The sequence below is a fragment of the Chenopodium album genome, chromosome 26, assembly GCF_948465745.1.
Source record: "Chenopodium album chromosome 26, dcCheAlbu1.1, whole genome shotgun sequence".
NCBI lineage: Eukaryota > Viridiplantae > Streptophyta > Magnoliopsida > Caryophyllales > Amaranthaceae > Chenopodium > Chenopodium album.
Genome location: NC_137859.1, coordinates 32,375,649 through 32,398,223, shown reverse-complemented (window position 1 = coordinate 32,398,223; position 22,575 = coordinate 32,375,649). Strand labels below are relative to the sequence as shown.

Sequence of the window (22,575 nt, the reverse complement as noted above, 5' to 3'; positions counted from 1 at the left end):
TTTTTTTTAAAAAATCTAATTTAGACTTATTCAGCCGGTTGCAGGTAAAACAGGTTTGCTAGGAGAGAATAATAGGTAAACTTAGGATTATTCAGGGTTAATCTAAAGGTTGGATTATTTTGGGAGAACCATCAAAAGGTTGGATTATTCTTGTAAAATTTTCCTTTTTTCAACTTTTTTTTTTCTTTTTCAGGTATGCTTTTGAACTAGTAGTACTAATTTATTTACTAGTGGGGGCAATTTCTTTGATGTTATCTTAAGGTGACTTCGTCTATGAGTACAACTATGCAGCGGTTTAAATTAAAAGTAGTTGTATCTGAATTGTCACTTTCGGTGGAATGAGGACTACAATCCATCGGATTTTTCCCATTGTAAACAAGATAGAAACTTTAACGATTAAATTTTTCTTAGACAAGACATTATTCGAAATTGTTGTTTGGGTAAAAATACTCAGCCAAGTTGACCAATCAGAGGCTATCAAGTGGCCCAACCAACCGATACGTTGCATGCAGCTTAGCCATCAGAGGCCAATAACAAATTAACACGTGTCATTTGAAAGATACCCTGAATGATAAAAAGCTCAATGGCTCACGAAAAGTTATATAACCACGTGAAACGGCACACCCTGAGAGACGGGTCACTCACGAGTAGAGCAACCAATTATGGTGTACCTTTTTAGTTCGTAAAACTCTTGTATCATGCTCTCCATAACAATACATGTGTAACCAATAACCCTAATCATTTATTGATGGGACAAGTTACATTCATTGCATAATTTAAGGTGTAGTCCAAAGAGCTCTCACCTTTTCTCTCGAAAATTTACTTCTCACGTTACTAAATTGAATGCTAGAGGCGAATATTCTGATACCAAAATATTCTTTATTTTGTAGGTGATTCTCATGCGCATTGCTGCATTTTAAGATCGTAGTATCCCAAAAGGCACAAACAACAACAACAACAAACAAAAAAAAAAGCTGAGACGTACTTAGATTTTACAATTTTTTTAGAAATTTTTTTTTTTTTAAAATATAAATTTTGGTCGGTCTTCCATGTATAGGATACCTTTTTATCATAATAATAATAAAATAATATCACCGTTATCATGTTAAGTGTGACACATGTCGCTATTTGATTGATTAGGCTTTATCATTTTAATTTTTTACAATTTCAACTAAGCCATTAGCCCTTGATTAACTCTTTTTAACCCATTGTAAATCCATGGAACACAAATCATCTTGATTTGCATACTGAGAAATTGCTTGATATAATGCTTTGTGGTTAGTTTAATCCTTAAGAGTCAATTTGAGGTCAAAATTCGCAAAGAGTTATTAGAAAAACCTCAATTTGTGTGCCTTGATTCATGTGAGGGAAAATTGATCGGTTAAGGTTTCAGAGGATCAATCTATTCTTTAAGGATTAAAATTTAAGGTTAATTTAACATTTTTTTAAAAAAAAAATAAACAAACTTCTAATAATTTGCATGTGTGCCTCGACCGGTGTGATATGGATTAACATTGGTTAAATAATAGGATCAATAGATTAGTTAAAATTAAATTATAAGAAACATGGATAAAAAAAGTCAGACAATCAAATAGCTAGCTATATGTGCCACATTTAACCCGTCAAACAAGTTACAATGGTTATAACCTATTTAGAGCGTATACACCCCAAGAGTGGTGTTATTTTTAGATAATCAAAGGTCGTCTTATATGAAAAACCAACTAAATATATTATTATGACATTTTTCACATTATTATGTATGGTGATCTTATTGTTTCAATATTATGATCACCTTCGATTGTTAAATAAGACCAGTATTTGAATATTACGTTTAACAAGATAATTCTGGAAAACCTGTTACGATCCCTTTTAATATTGATGTTTAACAACATAATCACAATAGTTAATTATTTTGTTATGCATATGCATTAGCATCAACAAACGTAACAATAATTAGTTTGGAAATCGAACAATTAGATGCAATTCTATTTAATTACAAATAATCGCATGTCATAAAAGAACCTAGTAAAGGCGGTGAAATTAGTCTTATGGCCTAATTTCGTACCTTTATTCCTATCATAGATGATTCAAGACCATGTATATGAGTCAACGATCTCTAGAATTATTAAAGGGGTGTAGCCTCGAGAATTATTAAAGTGAAAGAGCAGTGTCCTTCAAACAAGTATATTATTCTAATAGATGGTTCTAATTAATTACAGAGTTAATTATTCGATCAGTGAAGTCAAGTGATTGAAATGCCTACCTAGATGCCGCTTTAATCTTAATTAGTAAGAATAATATAATTAGTCTCACACCCTAAGCACGAAATCAAACCGTAAGACGAATTCGAGCCGAAAAGCCCATATACATCTATAAATGAAATTTGGATCAATACATTGGTATTTGGGCTAAAAGCGTCAAATTCAAATCCAGCTAAGTGTTAAACGTCAAACTGGTTCGAAGGATTAATAGACGAAAGAATAATGTCAAGCAAAACGACGAGCCTTGCACACCACAAACGTGGGCGCAAGGCCTAGTTGTGGCTAGGAAGGCCAAGGCCAATGTCGCTCCCACATCGAAAGTTGAAGAGAACAAAGATATCCTTATATGGTGGTTGATACCTCTAATCTACCTAGTAGCGGCCTTTTGGGTACCAAAGCAAATCCGTGCAGAATAGGGCCTAGAAAGGTATATATCTACTAGCTGGTTCATGTTGACCTGATAGTGTTACAGCGGAAGGGGAGGGGTAGGGTTTCGAGGCTGGGGAAGGGGACGGGGTATGGTTTCGAGGCTGGGGAGTGGGAAGGATGGGGGTTGTTTAATTTTCAAGGTTGGGGTGAGGTGCGATTTTGGGGGTGATGGTAGCCAAGTGGGGGCGATTCCAAGTGTGAGATGGGGGGCTGAGACTTGGGAGGGAGACCAATTTTAGGGGAGGGGGCTTCCGAAGGTGGTAAGGCGAAGAGGGATTGTTAGAGGTTAGGGGTGCGAATATCATCTAAATCCAATGGATATTCATCCATCCGATCCAAATATACGGATGAAATCCTAACCCAAACTTAAGCGGGTGACATATTAATCTAATCATGGATGAGTCAGGTGACACATCAGGTCGCTTCGGGTGATGATACATCCAACCCATCACCCGACCCATCCATCCACCCGTTAAATAAGTATCTTTTTTTATATAATATAATATCCATTTACAAGGTTTAGGAAGTAACATGTTGTGGTTCTAAAATTTCACCATGTACGGTGTAGGTGTTGCGTAAAATTTCACCTCAGCCCAAGCTTTGTGAGATCTACCTCTCGGAACTAAAAGGTAGACTATTTACTGTAGGCGTTAGCTCACGAGTCGATAGGCGCGCCGAACCTTCAGGAACAGGCACTTCTTGAATGGAAGCAAATACGGTAGTTAGTGAGCTTACTAGCTTACCGGACAGTTAGGGTGTCCGTCCACCCCCTGTATAAAGAGCGACGAGACGATGTCGCACCCATGTAGTCATGTGCCCCCAGACACGTGTACTCATCCTGTGGACAAAACTGCTGAGAGAGTTGCTGACTTTCTTCTCTCTCACTTGATTTGGATATATGCCTCCAGTCCTGAAACATGTATTTCTATCTTGTGGATATCCGGCTCGAATACCAGACCCCTTTTCGATTCGAATATCGAAAACACCTTTTCATTCTTTTTACTTTGTTAAAGTTAGGCTAAAGTTTCAATGACATATCGAGGGACTTTAGACCAACGATGACACGATTGAGAAGAAATCATCCCCTTTTATTCTTTTTTAAAACCGATCTCTTCTCATGACTTGACATCACCCAGAATACCTTTACTTGTAAAAGTGTTCTACAATTGCAAAGGATCAATCTAGATTCTTTAGCGCGTTAAGACTGGAGAAAAATTTTTCTAGCCTTAATAGCTACTTGTTTCAAACACTTAGCGAACCAAGGATTGTTTCGACAACCTTAAACATTACTGAAAGATTCTCTATCCTTAGAGAACTTCGCAGAATGAGTCTCGGATTTATTTCCTTGACTACTTTGATCATCGTCTATTCTAAACTCGATCAAAGTGGGGTCTAACTGTAGACACCTACTTTTTGGCCTCTTGTCCCGTAAAGGAAATGCGATGATGTTACAAAAACCTGTTCTTCATGCTAGATCAAAGTTGAAGTGTTTATAGACTATGAAAAGCATTATGAAGTAGGTTAAAACCCATATTTGAGACCAAGTTATCTTAGAGCCTTGTCCGATTAATAATTAATCCTAAAACATGTTCATACATGTTTAAACTTGATTAATAACGGACCCAAATGCGTCAAATGCAATAATTGGATCCAATGGAACCTACATTGTTGGTAACCGAGCCAAATAGATAAACCAACCATAAAATTCCCGTGCAAGGCTTATAAAGATGGATAGCCCTTTCAAAGAGATTTCCAACGGTATATTATAAAGCCCAATTTCGAGACAAAACGAAGAAGTTATGATCAAAACACTAAACCGGACCCAAAACCGACACCCTTGCACTCCAACAGCCATAACTTTTGATCCATAACATCTTTTGACCTAATTCTAACGGCATTGGAAAGTAGACTTCCAGAGATTTCCAATGACATCTCACACGCCTAAATCCGACTTTGCAATCAAAAGTTATGGAAGTTTTAAAAACGCATTTTCGTATAAGGCAAATCGCAAACCAGCGCAACTCAATAAGTTGCGCGCGCCTGGCGCAAGTGACTCATTGAGATGCACACAGCACTCGAGCGCGACTCTATGAGTTGCGCGCGCCACCTGACGGCGCGGCTCTAAAACCCTAAACCGAAATTCCTACGCCTATAAAAAGGGGTCTTCGCACAGCTCTAAACACACAGAAAAATCAGCAATAAAAACCCTAAAATTCTGAAATCCCTAATCTCTCAAACCCTCTTACTATCATACTACTTTTCTTCTCTCTTCCCAAATACTTTCCAACCCTAATTGAATCCATTGAAGTCCTTGGAGGTACAAAGAAGAAAGAAGGTCCATAAACATCTAAGACGGAGATCTAAGCATTCATAGAAGAACGGTTAGTTTCCTGAGCACTTAGATAAATCACTTTTCTTTTATTGTTTAAATAATTTTAATTGATTAATTAGTGTTGTTTGATCACTTTAAACAAACTTTTAATTAATTAATTCACATAGTGCTTTTTCGTTAATTAAGACTAGAATTTGATAATTAATTGTTGTTTTATCACTTAAGACAAGGCGAATATTGTTTATTTTATTGTTCTTTTAACGAGATTGATTAAATAAGAATAACGACTTTTGTAATGTAATTCCTATATGATTAATGCATGTAAATAAAATCAACTAACTTAATTTTAGGTATCACGTTGCATATATTGTTTGGTGATGAAATTGTGCAAAAAGAAGAGCTAGTAGAGGCCGCACTAGGGCTAGGATCGCGATTCCCCTCTAAAGGGAACTTCATCTTGGTACCCTCGCTCCCGAACTCATTTCTGGTTTATGTAGACCAATTTGGGCATGGGTAAACTTATGATTCATGTTAAATATCCCTTGAATTCTACTTGGGAGAAAGGCATGAACGAGGTTTATGGGTTTTCCTAAAACTCATTGGCGACTCCTACCTGTTCCTTGCAAAAAAGCGTGTATGATAGAATCATTTCTAATTCAAGGTCCCCCAAACAGTCAGAAATTCAAATCCTAATACACCCTAACAAGTGTAAAGTCCTAGGCTTTAAAGAGCCATGAGCATCTAAGGAGAAGGATCCCCTACGACGGGAACACCCTCTTTACACTATAAAATAGGGGTGACACTTAGGCAATGTAGCTGCATAAAGAGGAACCCAAAATAAGATATATAGGAATCAAGTTGAAAGTTGCTAATAGTGTAGCGACAACGGGGTGTGGCAAGAAAACTAAAAGGCCCTAGTTTGAATCTAGATGTCTTGATTATTAAATTGTACTCCGTAATAAAATTTTTTATTAAGAAAATATCATTTAAAAAACAAAGAGAAAAGTGAATTAAAAATCTTAGGGGTGTGGCATCATTGTGGTTTTCTGTTTTTTAGTTTTTGGTTTTTAAAAATCATATGATATATGTCATATAATGAATTAAAAATTAGTCAAACTTATTAAAATCATGATACTTTTGAAAACTGACAACAAAAAAGTGGAAAAACCTTCTTCTTGTTTCCTGTTTTTGGTTTTTTTTTTAAAAAAAAGAAAACTAAAAATAAAAATTGACGCCAAACGAGCCTTTATTAACTCGTTAAAAACCAAATAAAGTTTTAACTCGATAAAAATATCTCAAAATTTTTATTGAAAAAGATGCTGTCGAACATACCCTAGAACTTTCTCGAGTCATCAATACTCAAATAAAGAGACAAAACTCACCTCAATTTACCGTCCTCTCCGCATCCAAAATTTCACAAATCCATGGCGGGCTTTAAAAAGTTGGAGGGAACTTGAAAATAAAAAAAAGAGCGGCAAAACTCATTAAAACCTCAAAATCGCTCTTTTCTTCCCTTTACTTCTCTTTCTCTCTCCTCCGCTCATCTCTCTAATGGCGGCGTCTTCGAGTCGTCTTCTTCCCTATCTACCAGAACACGACCAGGTAAGTCGATTTTCGGTTTCCGATGTTTCGATTTTCGTTTTAGATTGATTCCTCCATTAATTTTATAATCGCTCTCTTAGCAAATTGAAGTTGTTTGATTTTTGTTTGAGAAATTACACTTTGATGCTTGGATTTTTCATTTTATTTTATTTTATTTGTTAATTTTGGAGGTTTATATTGAATCTGAAGCAATTTAATTGATCTGTTTAACTTGATTTTTGAAATTTCTAGAAATATGGTTGGAAAGACGGTGAAGTTTACTATTAATGAAGGTTCATCTAGAATCTAATGCAACTAATTGATCTGGTCGATTTGATTTTCAGATTTTCAGTCTGTTTGTTTTTATTTTATTATTTTTAATTCATAGGTTTATTTATTTCAATGTGTGGGAAAGACAGCGATTAAATCTGTAACATTCTAGGTTTTGTGCTTAAGCTTGCTTTAGAATTCGTCAAAAAGACAGCGACTAAATCTGTTAATAGTTAACCATTGTTGAAGGTTCAAATAAAATTCGAAGCGATTAAATTATTTCTTCAACTTGAATTTGAAGCTTTCTAGGGTTTTTATTTAGTCAGCGGCGGCAACTGAAGTCACTGAACCAGTTGAGCAAAATGGAGGAACTCCAAATTTTTTTTTTTTTTTTTTAAATTAATTAATTTACATTTAACTTTTTTTTTTTTTTTTTTTTTTTTTTTTTTTTTTTTGGCAAAGGTGGTGGAGATGGTGGATTGCAATTTGCTAGGGAAGTGTATAAGCGGTTACACATATAGTAACATAAACTAGCTTTTGGACCCGTTCTACGCACGGGTTATGCTTAAGTTATAAATTTATTTGAAACCTTACAAATTATCTTGTCACCAAAAAAAAAAAAACCCTTTACAAATTATTTGAATGAATTATTTTATCGTCTTTTGACATATTATAATATTGTATGAAATAGTGGTAATAGACTAATAGTTGTAGAAAAAATGGCTTAAAATCGTAAAATCATATCTCTATCGCATGATATATTAATCAACAATTTGTATAAAAAACTACTTTATAAATACCAAACACTTATTATAATTTTACAATTTTTACATCAAATGTGAAGGCATGATATTCTTCTTTAGTCTTTACCAATATATGTCTCTTATATTGCGCTTAATATCTTCAAAATTAAAGCCCCATGACACGCAAACAATGTCATCCCATGGAATTTCCATAGTATTCTTGCCACCTCAATATTTCCCTTTTCAATCATCATCCTCATTGTTGTAGAAATTTCACATAGAATTTTGAGAGATGTTTCTCTAATTTTTTAGTTTTTGAAACTTAATGAGTGTGAAAAAATCTTTATTGAAAATTTGTATTTATATAAGAAGAGGGGGAAGATAAGGGGTCAAATTAAAGAAATGAATTATGAATGTGAATAAATTGAATTGATAGATGGAATAATGAGAAGAGGAGAAGGTTTAGGAAATTTAATTTGTTATTGAATTAAAATAAAGATTACAAAATATTAAAGTTATTGAGAAATAAAGGGGGAGATGAAGAGAGAATTTCTTTGAAAACATAAGGAGGGAGAATGAATAAAGAAAGGTGAAAAAGAATGATGACATGTGTCAATTTTGGTTTGTGTTTTTAAATACTAAGTATAGATGCAATATGAGTAATTGACGCTATTCAATGCTAAGCCCTAACTTTAAATTTGCCTTGGAAAGTATCAAGGCTGTACTGTTGTTTTTAGTAAGACTAAGCTAATTGTTTGTTCGATTCTATGCTCTTTTTTGTTACTTGTGTGTTGCTGCAAATCTTTAGAATCTTTGCTCGCGAAGATCCCTCGGTTCCTGTGCAGCAACTCGATCATACATGATTTAAACTCGGGCTATGTTGTGTTGCGTTGCTTTGGTAGTGAGAACTCACTAAGCCACCCTTTCATTTTCTTGCAGATTTGGGGCTTGTTGAATGATGAATCTTCCCGGAATGTGTGGCAAATTTTGAACCAATTTAGAAGCCAGTCAAAGGTAGAATGCATTTTCTTTATTTGCTTTCTGAATAATACATCTAATGGAAACATAAAACCCATATAGTTATTATGGAGCCTTTGATTATGGTTCTAATTATCATGTTTACAACAGAGAGGGGGCAAAAGTTGAATCAAAAGCATTGATTTTTTGCAAAAACCATCCTACACAGATTGTTACACTCAGTGTACCTAGAATAAGGCTTATCTTGGTTTATAAATCAGGCTTTGATGTTTTTAACCTTGTTAGTAAATAAGTATTGTTGGGCAGATGTTTCTTTTGTCAATGTAAAACCTGTTATGTTCTTGTCCAAGTGTGTAACATGACTATATTGTGAACATTTCTCATGTCATCTGTCCAAAATGAAGAGTCCGATTTACAAAGTAAATTTGTTTTCAATTGTGATATGTGAAATATGCTTCCTACTGGCTTCCACGGTTAGCCCCAAACTTTCTTTTTTACGAACCGTTGCTCATTGCTTATTTATTACCATTATTAGTTGGTTTTTAACTAAGATTTTCAGCAAAAAGCCAATTTGAAACTTTAACCTCAAAGTCAGACCAGGGCATACAAGTTAGTTTGTATGCATCCGTGTACCACTGCATTTTGATGTATTGTGTAATGACAATTGCATTGAGCTTATGATTTTGTTGGATGCGTTGAAGTTTTTAACTGTGCTAGATGATATTAACTCCTAGTCCTTGTTGCAGCTCGTCAGATATTCATCCTTTCAGAAGATAGGGAAAGCACTTCAAGTTGTCTTCAACTCAACATACAAATTTCGGGATTTGCTGGTTAGATACTTTCTCACTCAGATTTAACAATTTTGTGTTTCACCTAGAGTACACATTATAAGCCATAGCCCATGAAAATGATTTGTTTTTTCAAGAGCTTTGTTGCTTTCATCTGCTATCTATAACCGATGCACAATTGGACATAATTTATCAGCTAAATCTTTACCAACTAGTTATTCTATACACTATTAACTATGTCTTGACAACACTGCATAACATTGTCGGATGCTGAAATTTCACTGAGAACATCTTTCTTATCTCAATGTGTCTGTTATGAAGTACTGTATTCACATATGTTGATCTCAATTCTGTGCTATATTCTCCTGCTGCAGAAAACTTGCTCAATTCGAGCATGAATTTAAATTGCCTACAATCTATGTAAATGATGTACAAGGTCATTATCTTGATACATTTCCTAATTCCAGATGATGCTATTCTCTCTATAACCTCACTGACATTTTTGTGACATCAATTGTCAGTACATGGTCACCTACTCATCATATGTCTTACCTTTTGCCCCTCTAGTCATCCTACTGGCTGGAAAATGCAATCTGGCCATGAGTGGACGAGGTGCCCTTCTTTCTTGATCAAATCCCCTCACACAAACAAATCCTGCATTGGCATTAAAATTAAGCATGAACATATAATTTTGATATAGTGGTTGGTGGTGTGCATAGAGTTTTACACACTTAAAATCATATTTATGCATTTCCCCCTAGAATTCAAATTACTTTCATTATTTTTAATTTTTACCAATCACTATCAAAATTTGCAATAAGCTATTTTCTATCAATTTTTACTATTTTGTTACTTATTACTATTTTCCAGCAAAAGGTTATATGAAATATGAAAATATAGCTGAATCAGGAAATCTTTGAGCTATATGTTGATCAGGCATCAACAGGGTTTGAAAACTTTAAAATTTTAGTATGATGCAAAATGAGGTTCACAGGGCTAAAAATCTGTTTGAAAACCAATATGATAACTAGATTTGTGCAAGAATCCAGGTTTGCAATCCATGTCAACAATTTAAGCAGCTTCTACTTTTTGAGATTATTCATGATGGAAAGTAGCAATAAGGTATATCTGGTCTGTGCATTACTGATTTCTATTAAATCTAACACAAGGTCAGGCTCATATTAAATTGGAAAAACGAGTTTAAGCATGTTGTCGTCACCAAGATCCTTAGTGGGGGTCTGGGAACTGGAATAGAGAGAGAAGCAGTCTTAACAGTGAAAGTGTCAAATAGGGTATTTAACTGCTTCATAAACTGAAACTTGCATCTAGTCTTCATGGTTCCTGATACGTGGTTGCATTATAGAGGCCTTGCTCTGTGTCACAACTCATTGCCTCAAAAGGGTAATCTGACCCCCACCCCATTTAGAGGCAGACTTAGGTCCTTTAATCTCACCCCTTGGTTCCCATTAACTGCCTCATTCTATGCAGGGGTGGGCAGATTATTTGGTGTCTAAAAAAACAACAGGTTTTTAAAACCTTTCATTCCCTCCCCACCATATTAATGATGATGACATGGCACAAAGAAGGTAGTATTGAAGTTTGAACGTGATAGCATTTTCTTTCTAATAACGGTAGTTGCAAATTGTTGAGGATGATGGCTGGAGTATGCTCTTGTCAACAACAAATAAGAGATGAGCTTAGAGCTAACATTATTCCCATGCCTCTTTTTCACTGCCTAGTACAAATTAATGATTGTGCAAGCACAGGACTGGTTTTAGAAAGGAAGTTGTAAGGTGTTGGTGCATATAAAGGAAGATAGATAGGAGCTTAGAAAGTAGCTGACCAGGTGAAGAGGAAAAAATTCTCAGTGCTCTTTAGTAAATTAAGGGGCGGGATGGACAAAGGAACATTGTCTCTTGTGTACTCAGTGTCGGCTGTTCATCTTTAAGAGATTTATACTTGAGAAAATGGGTTTATTGTATTGAAGATTGTGTATTGCTCTTACTCGTATAGAGCAGCCAAGCAGGGGAATACACATCTGTTAGAAGGTGTGGTAGGAGGTGAAGGCCGCTAACGTTGTTAGTTTTTCCAAACTTCTTAAAGAGTCAAACTAAATTTTACTATAATTTGAACTATAGTTGTGTGGGTTTTTTTTATAAAAAAATTCTTATTGTGAGAGCTGAGAGGTGATTATATTTATGTCAAAATATAATTCTCTTCATTTATACTTCTAGCTGTGTGGTGAAATGGAAAGATCTACATTAGAGGGAAATATATGTGATTATATTGCTTGAGGATTCATTGCCATAGTTGCATACCTCTCCAAAAGCAATGTTGAATGTCTTCAGTGGTCAGACCTGGGCGAAAAGTTTAGAAATTAGAATGAAGAATACCCACACATGCGAAATCAAAAACAATTTTTCTTTCAATACCTCTAAATATGGTTGGAATTGATGTTCCAAAATAAACAGTACGTCTTGGAAGGTTCCATAACAACTTCCTGGGGACTGGAATTGGATTAAGACTGGATTCATGGTCAGCAAATACCTGCATACGATTTGAATAAGCTAAGTATGGGAGAATGAGCAGCAAAAGATTAAATGTTCTGACGAACCCAATTGACTGAACATACCTCATTCACTTGGAAATATGTTCCATTCAGTGGGAAGCTGCCTCTCATTGCAGTTCTGCATGGTATCTGAATAATGGATTGTGGCAAGATTTAGTACTCTACATGACATGATGTCAAATGAAGGTATACAAAATATCTGATCTCTTACCAGAAGTGTACCCCGTACAGTCTGGGAGTTTGCTTCCCGCTGACTGTTGCAATAAGAACATGTCTCCTCATTGCACAATATGCTGGGATCTTCAGAGTGACATTTTCTTTCAGGAGGTTCAATAGAGCTTGCAGTCTCACCTATTTTGGGCATCAATTAGTATCTCAGAAGTAAGTTAATGAGATGAAAACTGGAACAGGACTAGCCTCTTTGGCTATCCTCAGTAGAATAACGTGAAAATATTAGTACACTAATTGCACTTACCTGGAGTCCATATTGCAAGTAGGTATGAACATGGATCATCGGGCTCTCTTTTGTCCAACTGTAATTGTGCAGCTATCATGAGATAGTAACCAAGGTAAAAAGTGTACACAGATAATGCAATATATAAATAGCTTACCTTTTCCAAGAGAGGATGTGTGTCCGGAAGTTCATAGCTGCAAATGTCATTCAGAAGACAGTTAGTGGAACTAAATCTATTACATAGAAAACAGTCATTTCTTGAGAAAGGACTTGACTTTAAATGGGATTTTCTTGAGTAAATACTGTCAGTTGAAAGCATTCCTATACATGTTAGTTTAGCTAGAAGTTTGCATGAAGAATAGCTGTGTGTGGTTTTTGTTTACTTCATAAACATATACACCAGCTAAAACAGGTGTGAAAACTAAAATTTTCATACTATATCCAACTTGCCTTAATTATTGACGTAGACTTGGAAAATTTTCTTTTATGTTGCAGTAAAATCCAAATATTTATGATTTAAAAGGAGCAAGTACTAGAGCAAAACTCTGCAGGGTAGAGTTGTTAACTTACACATGATGCTCTGTTCTCAGTCGGCTTATATTCTTGAGCTTTGGTGTTGGAATTGAAGCAGCTTCAGGTGTTAACGCCACCAAAGCATTTGAATTTCCATCCATGTAATTTTGTAGAGTTCGAGAGAATTCTTTCATATTGAGCTTAATTGTAGGTATTTCATCAGGATCCTCGTAGTCTTCAATATCACATAATGTCTGTTCCTGCTCTGGTTCTGGTTCTGGTGATGCTGGAACTTCAACTATCGGCTCACAGCTCCTAATTTCAGATTGCCTCTCTAGTTGATTGATTGTCTGTGGTGAGGGTAGTGCTAGTGGGGAAGATGAAACTGCACTTGGATGAGCACCATTATTGCAGTTGCTTTGTGAATAAGAGGGGGGCAAAGGCAAAAAGTTGGTGCTAGCTTGAGGATTCGGATGTGCTGAACTGCCCCCACTTGAAGGCATAATGCTTCTTTCTTCTGGCCCTGGAAGGGCAAATCTAGCACTGCAGCCAACAACAAATATTTACCCAATTATTGGTTACAACAAGGTACTTAGAGCATTATGTATAATATGGAAACTTGTTTGGCAATATTAATTTGCAGTGCAAGCAAATAGATTCTCTATAATCTATCCAGATCTATTCAACTGTTTCACGATCCGGTACCTTGGAAATTTGAGTTTATTTAATATATACTTGTATAAATGTAAGGTGCCAAACAAGATTTGAGTCAGTAGTTGTATACGTGTGTGTGTGTGATCACTTTTACTTAAATTTAAGGTAAAATATAGGTTTGAATCTGTAATCGTCTATGCTTCACCCTAGCTTAATGCTTGTGTAATTATTTTTATATAGACTTTTTAAAATATCTCAAATTTTCTTCTCATTTCTTTTATGGTGTTGGTAGGGTTTGCAGATAAAATTGTCCAGTGGCAATCTGCTCTGTTCCAAGTTCATAAAGAGGTTTTCCAAGGAAGCTGACAGCTGTTACAACCATCTGCTTGATGCCTTTTGTTCAATACCTTGTAAGGTAAATTGATTAGATCAGATGGAATACTAACCTTGCAAATGCACTGGCAAAATGTCTGCACTCTCCTCTCAAGGGACAGGCATTGCAATTAGGCTGCCTTTTGGTGCAAAATACCTGCGTGTATTATAAATTATAATATAATCCTGTTATGATCTATTAACGAAAACAAAGGCCAAGAAGCTTTTTTGATGTCAAGGTACCTTTCCAAAAGTGATCAAGTGATAATGCAATTCATACCTGAATCACATATAATGACATTTACCAATGGTTACATTTTAATCATTAAATTAATGGACACAATAATCAAATTAAAGAGAAAAATAACATCAAAATAATATTGTTCTTACAAAGTCTTTTGGTCAAGCTTGCAAAGCCGTGGCCACAAGTACTTTTGAATGGACTCTAAGATAGGGTACCTGAGGTAGCAAATGCTGTTAGTCATCTTCTGAAAAGTGTCATTAACACTGCAGTAAACATTGACTTTGTACTTACATTTCTAAAAGATGCAATTGAAGTGACTCTGGTAGAGGTTGAAGCGGAACCCATCCTAGCCGTACAGCTATCCGTCCAACGTTGGTGTCAACCTGAATTAATATAGCTTCTAGTCAGTATGAAATAATTCTCTCTAAAATTATTTTTGAATGAAATTGATGTAGACTTACGGGGAAAGCAAGATGGTGCAGTGTCAAAAGTCGCACACATTCCACACTCTTCAATCCCAACCCTCTAAAGCTCAATAGGTATTCTCTGAATCATTAACAAGAAATTGGGCATTATGCGGTTAGTGGTTATTTCATGGCTGTTTAAGTAGAATGTAAAATTACAATAGTGTATGGAATTCATGTATTAAATAGCATTAGTTGTTACATAAAAAAGCTTGAGGCATAAAATTAGCTGTTATTATGGAGGAATTTCATCAATTGATATTTTGATTCACTATCTTACTTTGCTTTGTCTGGGGGAATATCTCTCAGCCATTCCATGTCGGTACTACCATGATCCTTGACCAGCCTGTCCAATAGAGCCTGTATAATTATTTGGGATTAGCAATGATGCAAGCAATTTATGATTTTATGGGATTGAACTTAGACAAAACTTGTACAAGTCAAATATTTGATTAATAAGATCTCACCTTTATCCGTTCTGCAAGCATGTTGTTCATGCCCCTCTCCTTAATGGTTTCAGCAATTTCATTCACATCAGCATGTCTTACTGCTTCCCAGTCTAGTGAGTCCCTTGTGTTTGCTGGTCTTTCTTTTTTTATACCATTAGGCTCTGCTTGTTTCCGCAAACTGTCCCAGTCAAATGCATCAGCCTTTACTTTTCCTGCCTTTCCTTTCCCAGATTTGCTAGCATTTGCATTTGTTATCTCTGAAATTCCACCTGATGCATATGTCTGTACTGATATTTTCTCAACTACTTTTTTATCATTGTTCGCCCTTTTCAATTCTGCGGTACTTTCAGTAATGTCAGCATTTACTTGATTTTTCAAGTTTGCACCTTTCCAATTTGAACTTGTTTGAACATTTGCAGATGAAACATTATCTGATGGTTCCTTCGCCAACTGATTTTGTGACTGCATAACCATGTTATCACCCTCAAGAACATAAAATGAGCGTATATTTTCTGGAAAAGATCTTGGAATGCTATCTGAAATTTTCTCCTGTGCAAGTTGTTGCACCGCTGATTCCGTAGTCAGATTGCTTTGTTCTGTTGGCGAGCTGTTCTCATCTTTTCTTGATGTATCGGGAGATCTGCTCTCTACATCTGGTAATTGAAAATTCAGATTCAACTGGTCGTTAGAGCAGATTCCTTGTGCTTCTGCAGAACCTTTTGTTACATGATTGATGCACTCTAGTGGATCTTGTTGGGTTTGACTGTAAGATTCATTAAGGAAGGGACTCTCTGCCATCTTTAGCAGACTCAGAAATGGGGTGGAACAATCAAAATAATTGGACTGGGAGCTAGATATTAGAGGCTGTGTATTTATAAAGTTCTCTGAGAAGATGCTCATGGTTCCAGCAGTCTGCAGATTTGGAGAGTTGATGGAGTTCTGGGATGACACTACTGAGTGTTGTGATGAAGTTGCATCATCTTTTGCTCTATCATCTCCTAAGGCACTTGCTGTCTCTGTCTCTGTAGTCTGGCTATTTGCATTATCGACTGTTGAGTTATTGGGGGTTTTTTGACTGCTTTCACTGGAGTATTCCTTAGGGCTAACTGAACCAGGAGCTCTTCCAGTCAGTTCTTTGCTATTGACAACTTCCTTCTCTTCACTATGGTCAATTTCATGGATTATCCCTGAATTTCCACTCAAAATCTGCTGATCTATTGTCTTCTCGTTCCAAGTAATGCTTTCCTCTGGTTCAATTATACAAACATCTGGTTCAACAATCAAAGCAGTTGTTGACTCCTCTGAAAGGGTACTTTCACTTCCTTCTGACTTGAGGGGAAAATGAGCAGCCATTGCCATGAAAGCAGAACTGCAATCAAACAAGATTTAAGATACTTCTCATTCAGGGCATGATTAAACTAGGGTAAAGAAATCAAGGGATAACAATTAAATTTAATAGGGAAGATGAGTGGAAGTGGTGTTTGACAAGGGAGGAGGAAGGGATAGGGGGAAGATGGGTAATACCTCCCCCTCAGTGTAATATTAATCCCCCAAAAAGGGGTATTAACTATTGGATCCCTCTTTAATCAACCACAATTTCCACCCATTTACCTGCTCTGTTATTTCTCTATTTAACCTTTTAATTCTTTACCCCAAACCACGCATTTTCTTAGTGGAATATAATGGTCTCTCTATTTCAGCATGATCTTACCTAGAGAGATGGTCTGATACATTCTGAGTAAGAAAGACTCCAATAACAGAGTCCAGAACAGATCCTTTCCAAGGAGTGAAGCGTCTATCTCCTGTATAAAGCAAACATATTTGTTAGTGACCAACTTCATTATTCTGGCTGAAGGTAAATTCTGGTTTACTATAATTGCAGCTTTTTTGAAAGTTCCAAGCTTTGAAACCTGTGTTATGCAATCAATCATTATTGATGTCTGTTAAATAGCATGTCTAAATTGAAAATTGATTAACGGATATGCTTAATCTCTACTCACACTAAACAAAATGAATTTATAGCGCCTCATAGGCTCATAGCTGATGTAGTTGCAATACATATTAGTATATGAATGTTTTTACATCTTTTTGCTAAATAATTAATACCTTATATTAACTCTTGAGTCAGTGGTCTTATGATATCTAGAATTGAGCATTTTAACTCTACTATATGTTTACTTTTATTCTGCCAAGTTGCATTGTCTGGTAAAAAAGTTAGTATCAAGGTTTATATTGTATTAGACTTTGGACTCGGAGATATTTACACTTCTAAAGGGGAAAGGAAAAAGGGTGTTCCAAAAGGACCTTAATTAAAGGTTGCTCCTGCTACTCAGCCATTTCAATTTAAAGGCTTATAGTATTAGTTTGGGATTTACAATCTTGCAATGCCAGCCCTTTAGGAATGTACTTGAGCTTCTCTCTTTGTGATTCATACTTTCTTTTCTTTAGAAAGAATCATATTGGTATCTATAATAATGAAAAATAAAGAATAGATAGATTAAAAGAATTTTAAGTCATACCTTGAACAAGACGCATGCGTGCTATGAATGAGTCCACACGCCCATGGAAGACACTTCGTTCATTTTCCCACCATTTTGCTTTATCCTCATCAGTTCCATCAACACCTTTATTGTCAATGTTCTCGAGAAGAAGTCTCCACACTTTAGTGGTCTCATCATCAAGGTCAACTTTAGCTCGTTGATGCCTCTTCCTAACAGGATCAAAGGGACCATCAAATGGCACCATAGTCCCATCTCTCCCATAAACAACTAGCGCATTTCTCGCATTTTTGGCCTGCTTCTTTGCCCGGTATGGGACCAGTGCATTCCGTTCTAAAATTGGTGTGCTGTAGCCTTCTCTGTTGATATCCAGCAGCTTCATTCCTTCAGTTATTTCTTCGATGGAGCTGGAGCTGGTTCTTGCCCATGGTAGTGCTGGAATAGAACCTGCAGCAAGTGCAAAAATGAGTTATATTCCATTTTGGAGGATGCAAAATGCCAGATTATCTAATATTTACCTGTTGCTTTTCTGGCAGATTGATTAGCATCATACAAGACGAGGTCCCATTGCTTGTTTGATTTCCTAGATGCCCTCTTTGATCTTGGGTTTGATGTGCTTGCAGCTTCTAGGGCCTCTGTGTAACCATGTTCTGAAGCATCAATTTTCTTTTTGCGAGGACCTTTGGGTCCTGGTTTGGGAGGCAAGACAGATGAAAGTCCCATCAGTGGGGCCAAATCACGAACACGAGTATTGCCTTTTGATCTCTTTTTCTTCAACCTTCCCATGTCAGCCCAAGTATTCAATAGCTGCATCTTGTTCTCAACACTTCCCATAAGTAACCCGGCATGATTGTGAGCCATTGCATTAACTCTATAAGAAGCAGGGTTGCAGTAGTACTTTGATGCAGTGGGATCAACTCTTGGATGACTATGAGTGCCTGCTTCCTGGTTGATATCTCCAGATGGAGTAGCAGTACATGGAATGCTTGATATGTGTGGCCTTTGTACCTTCTCAGTTCTCTTTTTCTTGCAAATTTCGGGAAAGAGAAACGTGTGAAGTTCTCCAATTATAGCATTTCCAGAAATTGTGCGGTTTTGCTGCCAGAAGGCACAGTGAGTGGCAGCATCCACACTTCCAGTGGCAACATCTGTCATGCAGGGATTTCTCCTCTTTGATCCTCTTGTATTTTTCTGTTCGTTGGAACTTCCACAAGGGCTTGAATTGGGGCTTTGTGCAAGACGAGCATCATTTCTGGATGAAACCTCAGCGTTGTTCCCTAACAAATTGTGACGAGCCTCATCTTTTCCCCCTGAGAGGATAATAAGGTCAGGCTGTGCACTATTTTGGCAGTCTTTTGTGGGAAGTGAGAAGTGATTATTGAGTTCCTGAGTGTGGGTATAGTTAAGGTCATAAACATTGCACACCCTTGATGTTTCCATCATCAATTCTTCTCCCTGTCTTAGAGTATCTGCAGTGTCACCCTTGTTTGGCTGTGGCTCCGAATACAGATATCCATTTGACATATGAGGAAAGTTACTTTCTGCTGCTTGTCCATTCAAGTCAAAGTTCAAGGATTTTCTGCAGGACTTGGTGACAAGTCCGGATGGTTTCGAATCTCCTTCTTCAGTTTCTCCTGTCGGTGTTGACTCTCCTGCTTCAGTTGCTCCTGCTGGAGTTTGCTCTCCTGCTTCAGCTTCTCTTTCTAGAAGAGTTGACGAAGGTGTGTTCATCTTGTTCTTCCGCACATACTTTCTTTTAACTTGTGCATTCTCCTTGGGATCAGTGGGCTTTGGAGTTTTGGGTTTTGGAGTCTGTCTAGGCTTCTTTTCGCTTACAACCTTCGGTGTGTACTTTCTTCGTCGAGTTTTCTTCATTGGTGTCTTGTTCAGGTCAATAACTTGGTCGCCTCCCTTGTCAGGGTTGTGATTCTCTTCTGTCATGGAGACTTTACCAGGTGATGATTCTTCTGTATTGGGAACAGTGACTTCTTTATGAACAGTCTGAAGGTTGATCATTGCAGCAGCAGCAACTTGTTCAACTTGCTCCGGCAACCGGTTCTGCTCATTTGGTCTTTGAAAAGTGCCAAAAGGTGAGTTCCCTGGAGCCACATTATTGTCAATTCTCCACCGAGAGTCTGGAGTTGCAGGAGCAAAATTGGAATAATTTCCATTTGCCTGCTTTGTGGTTTGAGACGAGTTGGCATCATAAACACTCTGGTACTGCTGAGGAGAAGCACCTACAACACACCATTGCATAGTATCAGATCAGTAATATCCAACAGAAGGGTATTTTGAATATATAAATAAGATTAAATATGCAAGCATAGAATCCGTTCACCGTATTCCCTTTTTCAGTTTTTCTTTTCTAGAAATATAAACAATAATTTGCCAATTCAGATGGCCAAACACCACAGAAAAACCATTATCTACCCGTTAACAACAAAGCCTTAGTTCCAAAATGATTTGGAGTTGGCCCATCTTATGCGTCAAAAAATAGATAATTTCTAAAACGAAGGATTAGTGCAATCCAACTTAATAACACTAATTTTTTAATGTCTAATTTGTGTGTGGGTAAATCTAGCAATCTCTAAACCCCCAAGCCCACTAGATTAGCCTTTTTATTTTTATTATTATTTTTTTCCCGTTTATATCCCAAAACACCATTCATCACTATTTTTTCCCAGGTTTTCCACCACTTTATAGAGGTCTGCATGTATGGTAAGGATATTGTGAGATACAGAACAAAATGGTATAAAGAACAACCTCATTTCACATAATAATTTGACAATCAAAGCTTTTGAAAAACAAAAGAAAACTTACAATTTTGCATTTCTCCTCCGAAAATCGGGTTGTACACTGGGTTGCCATATAAATTGGTATTATTTCCTGCAGGTGGCTGATTATAATCCCAACCTTGTTGATAAACTGCTGCATTCCCCATTCCCAGTCCCAGACCAGAAGCATCATTCCTGGCTAACAGACTTGTATATGACATATTCTCAAACTGATCCATAGCTGCTGCGGCCGCAGCGGAGGAGCCGCCATCTCCGACCCCATTTTGTCTCCATTGCATTGATGATTCCCAAGAACTAAAGTAAGGATAACTACCGTTATTACTACTCTGAGCAGCCGCCATGGCTGCAGCCGCTACTGTCGGGTTTGTAGAAGGATAAGCCACCTTTGTTCTCCTACCTTGGCTATTCCAAGTAGGCAGATAATCCTCTAAACCCCTTCTCTGAATTTCTCCTACATTATTATTACTCTGTAAATTATTGATTGATCTACCACTACCATCATCCCAAAGGTGTTGTTGATGGTTGTTATTGCTACTGCTACTGGGAATACTGCTACTGCCATTATTAATTTCTTGAGAAGAAATTGAATAAGATAAAAGAGTTTGAGCATGATTATTTTGTTGAGAATATCTTGACAAATATTTCTCAACTTCACCATTTTCATAGATCGGTCCAAGATGAGGCTTCAATGGGGTTAATGGAATCCATGACCCTTCTATACCAAAATCTGTTACAGTTGGAATTGATTTTCCTTTGTAATTTTCCATCATTCAACTCTTTGGGAAAATCACCCAAATTCTAAAATTAAAAAAAAAAAAAAAAAAAAAAAAAAAACACTTATTTTTATTTTTTATAAAATAAAAAATAAATAAAATTGTGTTTGTTAGATGGGTTGTTGGAGAGAATTGACCAAAATTATTTCTTCCCCAAAACTATGCTCTCCTGCAAAATCTCCTTCAGGTTGAACCCATTTTTCCTTTATAACCTGCAAATTCGGGGAAATTTGTTTAGACAAGAAAGCAATTAAATCAATGAATTTGGAATAAAAAAAAATACCCTGAATTTGTTCACAGAAATGGTAAAAAAAAACACCCAGAAATCTTTTTAATTAATTAATTTACAGCTGAAACATTTTAATTAGCCCAGATTCACAGAATCAAAAAATTTTGGGCTAATTAAGTAGCAGATCTTTCAGATCAGAGCATTCCAACCCAGCTGAAGAACGATATAATTTTTTTTAATTTATTAATAATTAATTAAAAACCAAAGAAACAATTTTTATTCTGTTTTTATTGCTGCAAAAATCAGCCCCTCCAAAAAAAAAAAAAAAAAAAAAAACTGTTCATTCTTCAGCTGATACAACTGTGATTTACAGTTCAGTCTGCAAATTTCCACAACACCCAAAAAATGAACATTAAAAATTTCAGGAAAAAAAAAACCAACAATCAGAAAAATAAAAATAAAAAAGTATAAAAATTGGTAAACAAGATGAAATCAGGGTAACTGGTTACCGGAAAAGTGGGTCAATGCCGGAGATCTGCCACCCTTTGAGCGGTCGAGAAAGATAAAATGGAGTGAAACAACAGTTTGTGCATTCAGAGAAGAGAGAGAAAATGAAGAAGAAAAAAATAAATATGTGAGAAAAGAAGAAAGAATGGGTTGGGTGTGGTGGTTTTTCTTTATTTATTTCATTTCATGTAATTATTTTATGTAAATTATGTGAAATAAAATGGTAATGTAGGAAATTGTTTGTTGTTTGTATTTGTAGGGTAGAACTTTTCTCTCTTTTTTCCCACCTCACTCTGAAACTGATAATAACACCTTTTCCCGGTAAACCAATAATATAATTTTCCATGTGCTACTACTTCTCCATCCCCTTCATATCATATTCGCACGTGATATTTGATTTTGATGGTCAAAACATACTCCGTATCAACATTATTTATTACTGGCGATTTTATTATCTTTTATTTCTATTTATGTTTGATTATTTCATGTTATGCGTGATTTATTACTATCTCTTTATTATTATTACATATACATGAGAGTATCAATTTATTTATTGTCGAAAAATTATCATTTGCTACATTAATTATCTAGAAATCAATTAAAATATATATTTTTATTTTTTTTATTTTTTAACGGAAAGAGATGGGATATTATCCAACATAATATATGTGT

The 22,575-nt window shown here is 36.1% G+C and overlaps 1 protein-coding gene and 1 long non-coding RNA gene across 2 annotated transcripts; one reads left to right on the top strand and one right to left on the bottom strand.

The window, feature by feature from the left end:
• Positions 1-6,395: 6,395 nt before the first annotated feature.
• LOC145617285 (uncharacterized) lies at positions 6,396-9,444 on the top strand. Its single transcript, XR_014107695.1, has 3 exons — positions 6,396-6,624; positions 8,556-8,630; positions 9,341-9,444. It is a non-coding gene; the product is annotated as an uncharacterized LOC145617285 (long non-coding RNA).
• Positions 9,445-9,650: 206 nt separating this feature from the next.
• Positions 9,651-22,216, bottom strand: LOC145617284 (DNA glycosylase/AP lyase ROS1-like). The gene is made up of 20 exons (XM_081671979.1): positions 21,906-22,216; positions 20,420-21,379; positions 18,118-19,836; positions 17,621-18,046; positions 16,813-16,903; positions 15,120-16,470; positions 14,933-15,012; positions 14,650-14,734; positions 14,480-14,571; positions 14,335-14,403; positions 14,188-14,224; positions 14,019-14,101; positions 12,976-13,461; positions 12,563-12,599; positions 12,427-12,484; positions 12,163-12,302; positions 12,015-12,080; positions 11,815-11,929; positions 11,701-11,739; positions 9,651-10,036 (listed from the first exon to the last, which is right to left on the bottom strand). The coding sequence occupies exons 2-20, from the start codon at positions 21,162-21,164 to the stop codon at positions 9,915-9,917; spliced, it is 5,841 nt and encodes a 1,946-aa protein (XP_081528105.1). The 5' UTR covers positions 21,165-21,379; positions 21,906-22,216; the 3' UTR covers positions 9,651-9,914.
• Positions 22,217-22,575: the final 359 nt, after the last annotated feature.